Here is a 12,941-nt window from a genome sequence, read left to right on the forward strand (position 1 = left end):
GACAGCCCTGTCTGTAGGACACAGAGGACAGGAGGGGAACAACCCTGTCTGTAGGACACAGAGGACAGGAGGGGGACAACCCTGTCTGTAGGACACAGTGGACAGGAGGGGGACAGCCCTGTCTGTAGGACACAGAGGACAGGAGGGGGACAACCCTGTCTGTAGGACACAGAGGACAGGAGGGGGACAGCCCTGTCTGTAGGACACAGAGGACAGGAGGGGGACAACCCGGTCTGTAGGACACAGAGGAAAGGAGGGGGACAACCCTGTCTGTAGGACACAGTGGACAGGAGGGGACAGCCCTGTCTGTAGGACCCAGAGGACAGGAGGGGGACAACCCTGTCAGTAGGACACAGTGGACAGGAGGGGGACAGTCCTGTCTGTAGGACCCAGAGGACAGGAGGGGGACAACCCTGTCTGTAGGACATAGAGGACAGGAGGGGGACAACCCTGTCTGTAGGACACAGTGGACAGGAGGGGGACAGCCCTGTCTGTAGGACACAGAGGACAGGAGGGGGACAACCCTGTCTGTAGGACATAGAGGACAGGAGGGGGACAACCCTGTCTGTAGGACACAGTGGACAGGAGGGGGACAGCCCTGTCTGTAGGACACAGAGGACAGGAGGGGGACAACCCTGTCTGTAGGACACAGAGGACAGGAGGGGGACAGCCCTGTCTGTAGGACACAGAGGACAGGAGGGGGACAACCCGGTCTGTAGGACACAGAGGAAAGGAGGGGGACAACCCTGTCTGTAGGACACAGTGGACAGGAGGGGACAGCCCTGTCTGTAGGACCCAGAGGACAGGAGGGGGACAACCCTGTCAGTAGGACACAGTGGACAGGAGGGGGACAGTCCTGTCTGTAGGACCCAGAGGACAGGAGGGGGACAACCCTGTCTGTAGGACATAGAGGACAGGAGGGGGACAATCCTGTCTGTAGGACCCAGAGGACAGGAGGGGGACAACCCTGTCTGTAGGACACAGAGGACAGGAGGGGGACAACCCTGTCTGTAGGACACAGAGGACAGGAGGGGGACAGCCCTGTCTGTAGGACACAGAGGACAAGAGGGGGACAACCCTGTCTGTAGGACACAGAGGAAAGGAGGGGGACAACCCTGTCTGTAGGACACAGTGGACAGGAGGGGACAGCCCTGTCTGTAGGACCCAGAGGACAGGAGGGGGACAACCCTGTCTGTAGGACACAGTGGACAGGAGGGGGACAGTCCTGTCTGTAGGACCCAGAGGACAGGAGGGGGACAACCCTGTCTGTAGGACACAATGGACAGGAGGGGGACAGCCCTGTCTGTAGGACCCAGAGGACAGGAGGGGGACAACCCTGTCTGTAAGACACGGAGGACAGGAGGGGGACAGCCCTGTCTGTAGGACCCAGAGGACAGGAGGGGGACAACCCTGTCTGTAGGACACAATGGACAGGAGGGGACAGCCCTGTCTGTAGGACCCAGAGGACAGGAGGGGGACAACCCTGTCTGTAGGACACAGTGGACAGGAGGGGGACAGTCCTGTCTGTAGGACCCAGAGGACAGGAGGGGGACAACCCTGTCTGTAGGACACAGTGGACAGGAGGGGGACAGCCCTGTCTGTAGGACCCAGAGGACAGGAGGGGGACAACCCTGTCTGTAGGACACAGAGGACAGGAGGGGGACAGCCCTGTCTGTAGGACCCAGAGGACAGGAGGGGGACAACCCTGTCTGTAGGACACAGTGGACAGGAGGGGGACAGCCCTGTCTGTAGGACCCAGAGGACAGGAGGGGGACAACCCTGTCTGTAGGACACAGTGGACAGGAGGGGACAGCCCTGTCTGTAGGACCCAGAGGACAGGAGGAGGACAACCCAGTCTGTAGGACACAATGGACAGGAGGGGGACAGTCCTGTCTGTAGGACCCAGAGGACAGGAGGGGGACAACCCTGTCTGTAGGACACAGTGGACAGGAGGGGGACAGCCCTGTCTGTAGGACCCAGAGGACAGGAGGGGGACAGCCCTGTCTGTAGGACACAGAGGACAGGAGGGGGACAGCCCTGTCTGTAGGACCCAGAGGACAGGAGGGGGACAACCCTGTCTGTAGGACACAGTGGACAGGAAGGGAACAGCCCTGTCTGCCTCTCTCTCCTCTTCCTCCTCCAGTGAGTCCCTCTCCTCTTCCTCCTCCAGTGAGTCCCTCTCCTCTTCCTCCTCCAGTGAGTCCCTCTCTCTTCTTCCACCTCCAGTGAGTCCCTCTCCTCTTCCTCCTCCAGTGAGTCCCTCTCTCTTCTTCCTCCTCCAGTGAGTCCTTCTCCTCTTCCTCCTCCTCGTTTTTTTTTTAAACAACTAAATTAACCAACATGGGTTAAATTACTTGAATTCCATTTCGTTCACTTTTTTTTCTGTGGTTTCAATGCACACATTACTCAGTTTACCTAGAGATAAACCAGACCAGACCATGATGTAGTAGGGAGTTGTAGTTTCTCTAGAGATAAATTAGACCAGACCATGATGTAGTAGGGAGTTGTAGTTTCTCTAGAGATAAACCATGTGTGATGTAGTAGGGAGTTCTAGTTTCTCTAGAGATAAATCAGATCCAGACTGAACTGTGTGATGTAGTAGGGAGTTGTAGTTTCTCTAGAGATAAATCAGACCCAAACTGAACTGTGTGATGTAGTAGGGAGTTGTAGTTTCTCTAGATAAATCAGACCCAGACTGAACTGTGTGATGTAGTAGGGAGTTGTAGTTTCTCTAGAGATAAACCATGTGTGATGTAGTAGGGAGTTGTAGTTTCTCTAGAGATAAATCAGACCCAGACTGAACTGTGTGATGTAGTAGGGAGTTGTAGTTTCTCTAGAGATAAACTATGTGTGATGTAGTAGGGAGTTGTAGTTTCTCTAGATAAATCAGACCCAGACTGAACTGTGTGATGTAGTAGGGAGTTGTAGTTTCTCTAGAGATAAACTATGTGTGATGTAGTAGGGAGTTGTAGTTTCTCTAGATAAATCAGACCCAGACTGAACTGTGTGATGTAGTAGGGAGTTGTAGTTTCTCTAGAGATAAACCATGTGTGATGTAGTAGGGAGTTGTAGTTTCTATAGAGATAAATCAGACCCAGACTGAACTGTGTGATGTAGTAGGGAGTTGTAGTTTCTCTAGAGATAAACCATGTGTGATGTAGTAGGGAGTTGTAGTTTCTCTATAGATAAACCAGACCCAACCTGAACTGTGTGATGTAGTAGGGAGTTGTAGTTTCTCTAGAGATAAATCAGACTCAGACTGAACTGTGTGATGTAGTAGGTAATTGTAGTTTCCAACAGGCAAATATTCTACCATAGTTTAGTGCAGAAAACGTGGTGATTAACTACAACGACCATAATCCATTGCGCACCTACTTGTCCGGTCTGTGTGTTTCGTTTAGGCCTGCTATGTCAGGGTAGTGTGGGGCAGTGTCACGTCCTGGCCAGTATATAAGGTTAATTGTTTTGTAGTTTGGTCAGGGCGTGGCAGGGGGTATTTGTTTTATGTGGTTCGGGGTGGTGTGTTTTGTGTAAAGGGTGTTTGATTTAGTAATTCCGGGTTTTGGTTTATGTTTAGTATTCTATGGTTAGTCTAGGTTGTGTGTTTCTATGTTTGGTTGATTGGGGTTGGGACTCTCAGTTGAAGGCAGGTGTTGTCTATCTGCCTTTGATTGAGAGTTCCATATATTAGGGTGTGTTTGTATGTGTGATTTGTGGGTGATTGTTCTGTGTTTCGCCTTGTGCCTTACCAGACTGTTTTTGTTGATCGTTCGTGTTTTTTTGTTATTTTGTATGTTCGTTTTGAAAGATAATTAAAAATCAAGATGAGCATTCACGTACCTGCTGCGTTTTGGTCCTCATTCACCGACAACAGCCGTGACAGAATCACCCACCACCAAAGGACCAAGCAGCAGAGGAAGGAGCAGACGGAGTTCGAGTTGGACTGGCGGGAGAAGTGGACTTGGGAGGAAGTTCTGGACGGGGCCGGACCCTGGCATCAGGCTGGGGATTATCGACGCCCGCAGTGGGAAATTGAGGCAGCCAAGGCAGAGAGGCGGTGGTACGAGGCAAAGTACGCGCTGAAGGAGAAGCACGAGAGGCACCCCCAAGAAAATTTTTGGGGGGGGCACACGGGTAGTTTGGCTAGGCGTAAGAAGAGCCGGAAGCCAGCTACTCGTGGTTATATGGAGGAGCGTATGGGGTGGAGAGCGCTATGTTTCGCTGAGGAGCGCACTATCTCACCCATACGCACGCACAGTCCGGTGCGCGTTATTCCAGCCCCTCGCAGGTGCCGTGCTAGAGCGGGCATCCAGCCTGGTAGGAGGATGCCTGCGCAGCGCATCTGGTCGCCGGTACGCCTCCGAGGACCAGGCTACCCAACTCCCGCTCTACGCACGGCTACCATCAGGCCCCTGCACAGCCCAGTCTGCCCTGTACGAGCACCCCGCTCGTACAGGGCTACTAGTTCCATCCAGCCAAGGCGGGTTGTGCAGGAGGTAAGATCTAGACCGGCTGTGCGCCTCCATAGCCCTGGGTTTCCAGCTCCTGTCTCTCGTGCGGACCCGGAAGTGCGTCAACCCAGTCCGACTCGTCCTGTTCCCGCTCCCCGCACTAGCCTGGAGGTGCGTGTACATAATCTGGTAAGCCCAGTACCAGCACCACGCACCAGGCTACAAGTGCGTCAACCCAGCCTCGCCAGTCAACAGTCTTCATCAGAGCTGCCCGCCAGTCAACAGTCTTCATCAGAGCTGCCCGCCAGTCAACAGTCATCATCAGAGCTGCCCGCCAGTCAACAGTCATCATCAGAGCTGCCCGCCAGTCAACAGTCATCGTCAGAGCTGCCCGCCAGTCAACAGTCATCGTCAGAGCTGCCCGCCAGTCAACAGTCATCGTCAGAGCTGCCCGCCAGTCAACAGTCATCGTCAGAGCTGCCCGCCAGTCAACAGTCATCGTCAGAGCTGCCCGCCAGTCAACAGTCATCGTCAGAGCTGCCCGCCAGTCAACAGTCATCGTTAGAGCTGCCCGCCAGTCAACAGTCGTCAGAGCTGCCCGCCAGTCAACAGTCGTCAGAGCTGCCCGCCAGTCAACAGTCGCCAGAGAGGTCAGACTGCGCTGAACTGCCGGAGTGGTCAGACTGCGCTGAACTGCCGGAGTGGCCAGACTGCGCTGAACTGCCGGAGTGGCCAGACTGCGCTGAACTGCCGGAGTGGCCAGACTGCGCTGAACTGCCGGAGTGGCCAGACTGCGCTGAACTGCCGGAGTGGCCAGACTGCGCTGAACTGCCGGAGTGGCCAGACTGCGCTGAACTGCCGGAGTGGCCAGACTGCGCTGAACTGCCGGAGTGGCCAGACTGCCCTGAACTGCCGGAGTGGCCAGACTGCCCTGAACTGCCGGAGTGGCCAGACTGCCCTGAACTGCCGGAGTGGCCAGACTGCCCTGAACTGCCGGAGTGGCCAGACTGCCCTGAACTGCCGGAGTGGCCAGACTGCCCAGACTGTCCCGAATTGCCAGACTGCCCAGACTGTCCCGAATTGCCAGACTGCCCAGACTGTCCCGAATTGCCAGACTGCCCAGACTGTCCCGAATTGCCAGACTGCCCAGACTCTCCCGAATTGCCAGACTGCCCAGACTCTCCCGAATTGCCAGACTGCCCCGACTGCCCCCCGGCGATGCCAGAGTGGCCCGACAGCCTGGAACGGCCGGAGCCAGAGCCACCTCCAGAAATAGGTGGGTTGGGGAGGGGGGGTGTAGCACAGTGCCGTCGTTGACGGCAGCCACCCTCCCTTCCCTCCCTTTAGAAAAGGGGACTTTTTGTTGGTGTTGCTTGGGATTATTTTTTGTTAAGGTGCTTCTGGGGTAGCACCTTTAAGGGGGGGGTACTGTCACGTCCTGGCCAGTATATAAGGTTAATTGTTTTGTAGTTTGGTCAGGGCGTGGCAGGGGGTATTTGTTTTATGTGGTTCGGGGTGGTGTGTTTTGTGTAAAGGGTGTTTGATTTAGTAATTCCGGGTTTTGGTTTATGTTTAGTATTCTATGGTTAGTCTAGGTTGTGTGTTTCTATGTTTGGTTGATTGGGGTTGGGACTCTCAGTTGAAGGCAGGTGTTGTCTATCTGCCTTTGATTGAGAGTTCCATATATTAGGGTGTGTTTGTATGTGTGATTTGTGGGTGATTGTTCTGTGTTTCGCCTTGTGCCTTACCAGACTGTTTTTGTTGATCGTTCGTGTTTTTTGTTATTTTGTATGTTCGTTTTGAAAGATAATTAAAAATCAAGATGAGCATTCACGTACCTGCTGCGTTTTGGTCCTCATTCACCGACAACAGCCGTGACAGGCAGACACAGAGAGACAGAGAAGAGACAGAACAACGCATGACGGAGAGGAAGAGAGAGAGCAATTGCTTCGCTGGGATATCTCTACCTGAAAAATACATCATCTAAGTCATAAAAGTATACCTTATTTACTTTGAAGAACCTCTAAAATAGTGATTTTTTTTGTTGTTGTTGTTGTTGTCCAGACAGCATAATGACGTCTTGATGAGATGATGGCTTTAATAAAAGTTATTTAAATCAAACAAATTTAATTCCATAGAAACATCCGGACTGTTCTGTTCTGTAGTGATTTAGGTGTTTTGTTCTACCATATCAATCTACTGTCAACAGTTTGGATCAGTAACAGCCATACTGATGACAGGTGCTCTCCTGTCTCTCCAGTCTCCTAACGGACCTACTCTGCTCTGGGTCTGTCTGAATGGACCAGCTCTCCTGTCTCTCCAGTCTCCTAACGGACCTACTCTGCTCTGGGTCTGTCTGAATGGGACCAGCTCTCCTGTCTCTCTCCAGTCTCCTAACGGACCTACTCTGCTCTGGGTCTGTCTGAATGGACCAGCTCTCCTGTCTCTCTCCAGTCTCCTAACGGACCTACTCTGCTCTGGGTCTGCCTGAATGGACCAGCTCTCCTGTCTCTCCAGTCTCCTAACGGACCTACTCTGCTCTGGGTCTGTCTGAATGGACCAGCTCTCCTGGCTCTCTCCAGTCTCCTAATGGACCTACTCTGTTCTGGGTCTGTCTGAATGGCAGTAGACTACAGTAGACTAGTCCTATTGTAGGTAGGTTATAGGTTCTAGTGAGGTTGGAGACAGTACAGTAGACTACAGTAGACTAGTCCTATTGTAGGTAGGTTATAGGTTCTAGTGAGGTTGGGGACAGTACAGTAGACTACAGTAGACTAGTCCTACTGTAGGTAGGTTATAGGTTCTAGTGAGGTTGGAGACAGTACAGTAGACTAGTCCTATTGTAGGTAGGTTATAGGTTCTAGTGAGGTTGGGGACAGTACAGTAGACTACAGTAGACTAGTCCTATTGTAGGTAGGTTATAGGTTCTAGTGAGGTTGGTGACAGTACAGTAGACTACAGTAGACTAGTCCTATTGTAGGTAGGTTATAGGTTCTAGTGAGGTTGGGGACAGTACAGTAGACTACAGTAGACTAGTCCTATTGTAGGTAGGTTATAGGTTGGTGACAGTACAGTAGCCTACAGTAGACTAGTCCTATTGTAGGTAGGTTATAGGTTCTAGTGAGGTTGGAGACATTACAGTAGACTACAGTAGACTAGTCCTATTGTAGGTAGGTTATAGGTTCTAGTGAGGTTGGTGACAGTACAGTAGACTAGTCCTATTGTAGGTAGGTTTTAGGTTCTAGTGAGGTTGGAGACAGTACAGTAGACTACATTAGACTAGTCCTATTGTAGGTAGGTTATAGGTTCTAGTGAGGTTGGAGACAGTACAGTAGACTACAGTAGACTAGTCCTATTGTAGGTAGGTTATAGGTTCTAGTGAGGTTGGTGACAGTACAGTAGACCACAGTAGACTAGTCCTATTGTAGGTAGGTTATAGGTTCTAGTGAGGTTGGAGACAGTACAGTAGACTACAGTAGACTAGTCCTATTGTAGGTAGGTTATAGGTTCTAGTGAGGTTGGAGACAGTACAGTAGACTACAGTAGACTAGTCTTATTGTAGGTAGGTTATAGGTTCTAGTGAGGTTGGTGACAGTACAGTAGACCTCAGTAGACTAGTCCTATTGTAGGTAGGTTATAGGTTCTAGTGAGGTTGGGGACAGTACAGTAGACTAGTCCTATTGTAGGTAGGTTATAGGTTCTAGTGAGGTTGGAGACAGTACAGTAGACTACAGTAGACTAGTCCTATTGTAGGTAGGTTATAGGTTCTAGTGAGGTTGGAGACAGTACAGTAGACTACAGTAGACTAGTCTTATTGTAGGTAGGTTATAGGTTCTAGTGAGGTTGGTGACAGTACAGTAGACCTCAGTAGACTAGTCCTATTGTAGGTAGGTTATAGGTTCTAGTGAGGTTGGGGACAGTACAGTAGACTAGTCCTATTGTAGGTAGGTTATAGGTTCTAGTGAGGTTGGAGACAGTACAGTAGACTACAGTAGACTAGTCCTATTGTAGGTAGGTTATAGGTTCTAGTGAGGTTGGAGACAGTACAGTAGACTACAGTAGACTAGTCTTATTGTAGGTAGGTTATAGGTTCTAGTGAGGTTGGTGACAGTACAGTAGACCTCAGTAGACTAGTCCTATTGTAGGTAGGTTATAGGTTCTAGTGAGGTTGGTGACAGTACAGTAGACTACAGTAGACTAGTCCTATTGTAGGTAGGTTATAGGTTCTAGTGAGATTGGGGACAGTACTACAGTAGACTACAGTAGACTAGTCCTATTGTAGGTAGGTTATATGTTTTAGTGAGGTTGGTGACAGTACAGTAGACTACAGTAGACTAGTCCTATTGTAGGTAGGTTATAGGTTTTAGTGAGGTTGGGGACAGTACAGTAGACTACAGTAGACTAGTCCTATTGTAGGTAGGTTATAGGTTCTAGTGAGGTTGGAGACAGTACAGTAGACTACAGTAGACTAGTCCTATTGTAGGTAGGTTATAGGTTCTAGTGAGGTTGGTGACAGTACAGTAGTCTACAGTAGACTAGTCCAATTTTTGGTAGGTTATAGGTTCTAGTGAGGTTGGTGACAGTACTGCAGTAGATTGTAGGTAGGTTATAGGTTTTAGTGAGGTTGGAGACAGTACTACAGTAGATTGTAGGCAGGTTATAAGTTATTTCTGTAACATTTGACCCCACATTGGGTTGTTGTTTATCTGTCTAATGGCATGACAACCTGCTGCTTATCAGACATCTGGAAGGCTGTCATGTAACTCCTGCAATCATCTCACACACACACACACACACACACACACACACACACACACACACACACACACACACACACACACACACACACACACACACACACACACACACACACACACACACACACACACACTCCTCGCTGTTTGTTGTTTTTCTGCTCAACTCTGTTTTTTGTTTGAAGTCATAACAATCAGACTACACCCACAGTGGGGACAGGGTCTGCATCACAATCAGACTACACCCACGGTGGGTACAGGGTCTGCATCACAATCAGACTACACCCACGGTGGGGACAGGGTCTGCATCACAATCAGACTACACCCACGGTGGGTACAGGGTCTGCATCACAATCAGACTACACCCACGGTAGGTACAGGGTCTGCATCACAATCAGACTACACCCACGGTGGGGACAGGGTCTGCATCACAATCAGACTACACCCACAGTGGGGAAAGGGTCTGCATCACAATCAGACTACACCCACGGTGGGTACAGGGTCTGCATCACAATCAGACTACACCCACGGTGGGGACAGGGTCTGCATCACAATCAGACTACACCCACGGTGGGTACAGGGTCTGCATCACAATCAGACTACACCCACGATAGGTACAGGGTCTGCATCACAATCAGACTACACCCACGGTGGGGACAGGGTCTGCATCACAATCAGACTACACCCACGGTGGGTACAGGGTCTGCATCACAATCAGACTACACCCACGGTGGGGACAGGGTCTGCATCACAATCAGACTACACCCACGGTGGGTACAGGGTCTGCATCACAATCAGACTACACCCACGGTGGGGACAGGGTCTGCATCACAATCAGACTACACCCACGGTGGGTACAGGGTCTACATCACAATCAGACTACACCCACGGTGGGGACAGGGTCTGCATCACAATCAGACTACACCCACGGTGGGTACAGGGTCTGCATCACAATCAGACTACACCCACGGTAGGTACAGGGTCTGCATCACAATCAGACTACACCCACGGTGGGGACAGGGTCTGCATCACAATCAGACTACACCCACGGTGGGGACAGGGTCTGCATCACAATCAGACTACACCCACGGTGGGTACAGGGTCTGCATCACAATCAGACTACACCCACGGTGGGGACAGGGTCTGCATCACAATCAGACTACACCCACGGTGGGTACAGGGTCTACATCACAATCAGACTACACCCACGGTGGGGACAGGGTCTGCATCACAATCAGACTACACCCACGGTGGGGACAGGGTCTGAATAACAGACTACACCCACGGTGGGGACAGGGTATGATAACAGACTACACCTACGGTGGGGTCAGGGTATGATAACAGACAACACCCATAATGGGGACAGGGTATGAATAACAGACAACACCCACGGTGGGGACAGGGTATGAATAACAGGGTAAACTTTAGTTTAAGTACAGAGCTGTTGTTGGAGACGTAACGAGATGAGGAAGTCACCAACAGCCGATTAGTCAATCAGGAGATTACATTATAGTGCCTCATCTAACGCAATAAAACACGCGTCAACTGGCAAATTCTGAACAATAAATAGGAATATATATATATATATATTTTTTTGTATTGAATATACAGATCTGTTTTGCATACTAGTGTGTGTGTATAGCGAATTAATTACACATGGAAAAGCTAGCCAGGGTCATATCCTATTGAGAGCAATGAAGGAAGCTGATTTTACGTGCGGGCCTCCACAGCCTAGTGCCTGTCGCCGAGGCGGTATTTTCTCTTACTTATTATTGCCTAAAACTGTCCAATGGCTGCCACGAGTTCTGCCGCAATAGCGCGGACAGTAAGAAATAAGTAACCCTGAAAATCCCGGGTACACCGGGACTGGGTCTTCTCCTTTAGACTAACGGTCCGGTTGTTTTATATGAAGCTCTGCGCTGGGGGAGAAAGTGAGAAAACGGAGATCGATCCATGGATATGCAGCTGTTTACCTGGGTTTTTTGTTGTTGTTGTTTGTTTGTTTGTTGTTGCGCTCAGATCCTCACGTCTTGAGTTTTTAACGCCACAAATACAGAAGTTCATAACACCGATCCACATGAACAATAACAATCCAACCCCCATTGTTAATTACATACATGTGTTATTAAACACCACATAGACCCCTCTATATAGGCCTGACTGCGCAATAATCCATAACGAAGGGATTGACCAGACTACGATCATTTCTCTATTTCACAAAAGACATGCAATGTTGCGGGAGCTTGTGATTTGAATTACAATATGTCACACAGAGAGAGAGAGATTTGAATTACAATATGTCACAGAGAGAGAGAGAGAGAGAGAGAGAGAGAGAGAGAGAGAGAGAGAGAGACAGGGCGGTCTCCCTCTCTCAAACTCCAATGCCTTTTAGCCCGGTTAAAGTAAAGCCACGGGGACCAGAGAGGGGGTTGGGGAATAATATCTCTCTCTCTCTCTCTCTCTCTCTCTCTCTCTCTCTCTCTCTCTCTCTCTCTCTCTCTCTCTCTCTCTCTCCTCTCTCTCTCTCTCTCTCTCCTCTCTCTCTCTCTCTCTCTCTGCTTTCCTTACCTATTTTTATTTTGACGCTTTGGAAAACCCGTAGCCCTTCCTCTTCGACCGCCATGCTCGCGGCTCCGCTCTTTTACCTCTCGCCTTGTGGATAGAGTCTTTGCTCCACGGTGATCGGGACGCGCGTGTGTGTGTGTCGGGTTTCTCCGGCAGTCGAGGGAGGCAGGTCTAGTCCAGTTCAAAGGGTGGTGTATCTGTGTGTTGTCTGTATGGGTATATATATATATGTGGTTATGCTTCCCGGACAGCGGACAGCTGCGTTCTCCTTCACCCCACCGCTGCTACAAGACACTGGCAGCTTAAACCAGAGCAACGCGTCGAGTAGGCGGGACCTCCACCTTCTCTTTCAGCTGATTGACTGTCAGCGGGCAGATGTCATACAAAGGGGGATGGGCTAGATTAGTCGACGAATGCGTGTTGCTCTAAAGAGGGAGGGCACAAGGCGCACTGTAACCGAATTGGTCCAAACTGTCTTGGAGTCTATCCTGATTGGTTTAATACCTATAAACATCGACGAGCGCGGGTGAGAAAAACATTGCCAAAGATTCCAAGAAAACATCAAACCGGTTTTGCTTTGTGTGGTTGACTCGAATTGGTGACATGGACAAATCCGATTAGGTCATAATGAACCCAAAGGGGCGTAGGTTTGACTAGATGACAAACTAATCCGTGTATTTACATTTTAGTCATTTAACAGACGCTCTTATCCAGAGCGACTTACAGTAGTGAATGCATACATTTCATTTATTTTCATGCATTTATTTTTTATGTTTTTGTACTGGCCCCCCCGTGGGAATCAAACCCACAACCCTGGCGTTGCAAACACCATGCTCTACCAACTGAGCTACAGGGAAGGTGTATAAACCCCATTAGTTGCCTGCATCCATGTATAAACAAGACAAGATAGACTCTAAGCTGGGTTTGGATCAATTCGGTTCCAATGTGCCTTGTGCCCCTTTTTGAAACGCTCAGCTTTGAATAAATGAGGGTCGTTGACATAAACTTAGTAGAGTGGAGGGATTAATGATGTTATTGTAATAGGTGGTGATAACACGACCAAACAGGCTTTTTAAGGAAGCCACATCACAGGAGATGAGGAGGAAGAGGAGGAGGAGGAAGAGAACGTAATCACTCAACTCATATGGACAGACATCGCTTAGATCTATCC

General features: G+C 50.0%; 1 protein-coding gene across 1 annotated transcript in view; it reads right to left on the reverse strand.

The window, feature by feature from the left end:
* Nucleotides 1-12,078, reverse strand: part of LOC106592024 (ras GTPase-activating protein 3) — a 206,997-nt gene extending 194,919 nt beyond the window's left edge. Inside the window, 1 exon segment of the mRNA XM_082970870.1 lies at nucleotides 11,774-12,078. Within this exon segment, the coding sequence (XP_082826996.1) occupies nucleotides 11,774-11,828 (55 nt within the window). The 5' untranslated portion in view covers nucleotides 11,829-12,078.
* Nucleotides 12,079-12,941: the final 863 nt, after the last annotated feature.

The sequence above is a fragment of the Salmo salar genome, unplaced genomic scaffold (genome assembly GCF_965601325.2).
Source record: "Salmo salar unplaced genomic scaffold, fSalSal1 ptg000055l, whole genome shotgun sequence".
In the NCBI taxonomy this organism is placed as follows: domain Eukaryota; kingdom Metazoa; phylum Chordata; class Actinopteri; order Salmoniformes; family Salmonidae; genus Salmo; species Salmo salar.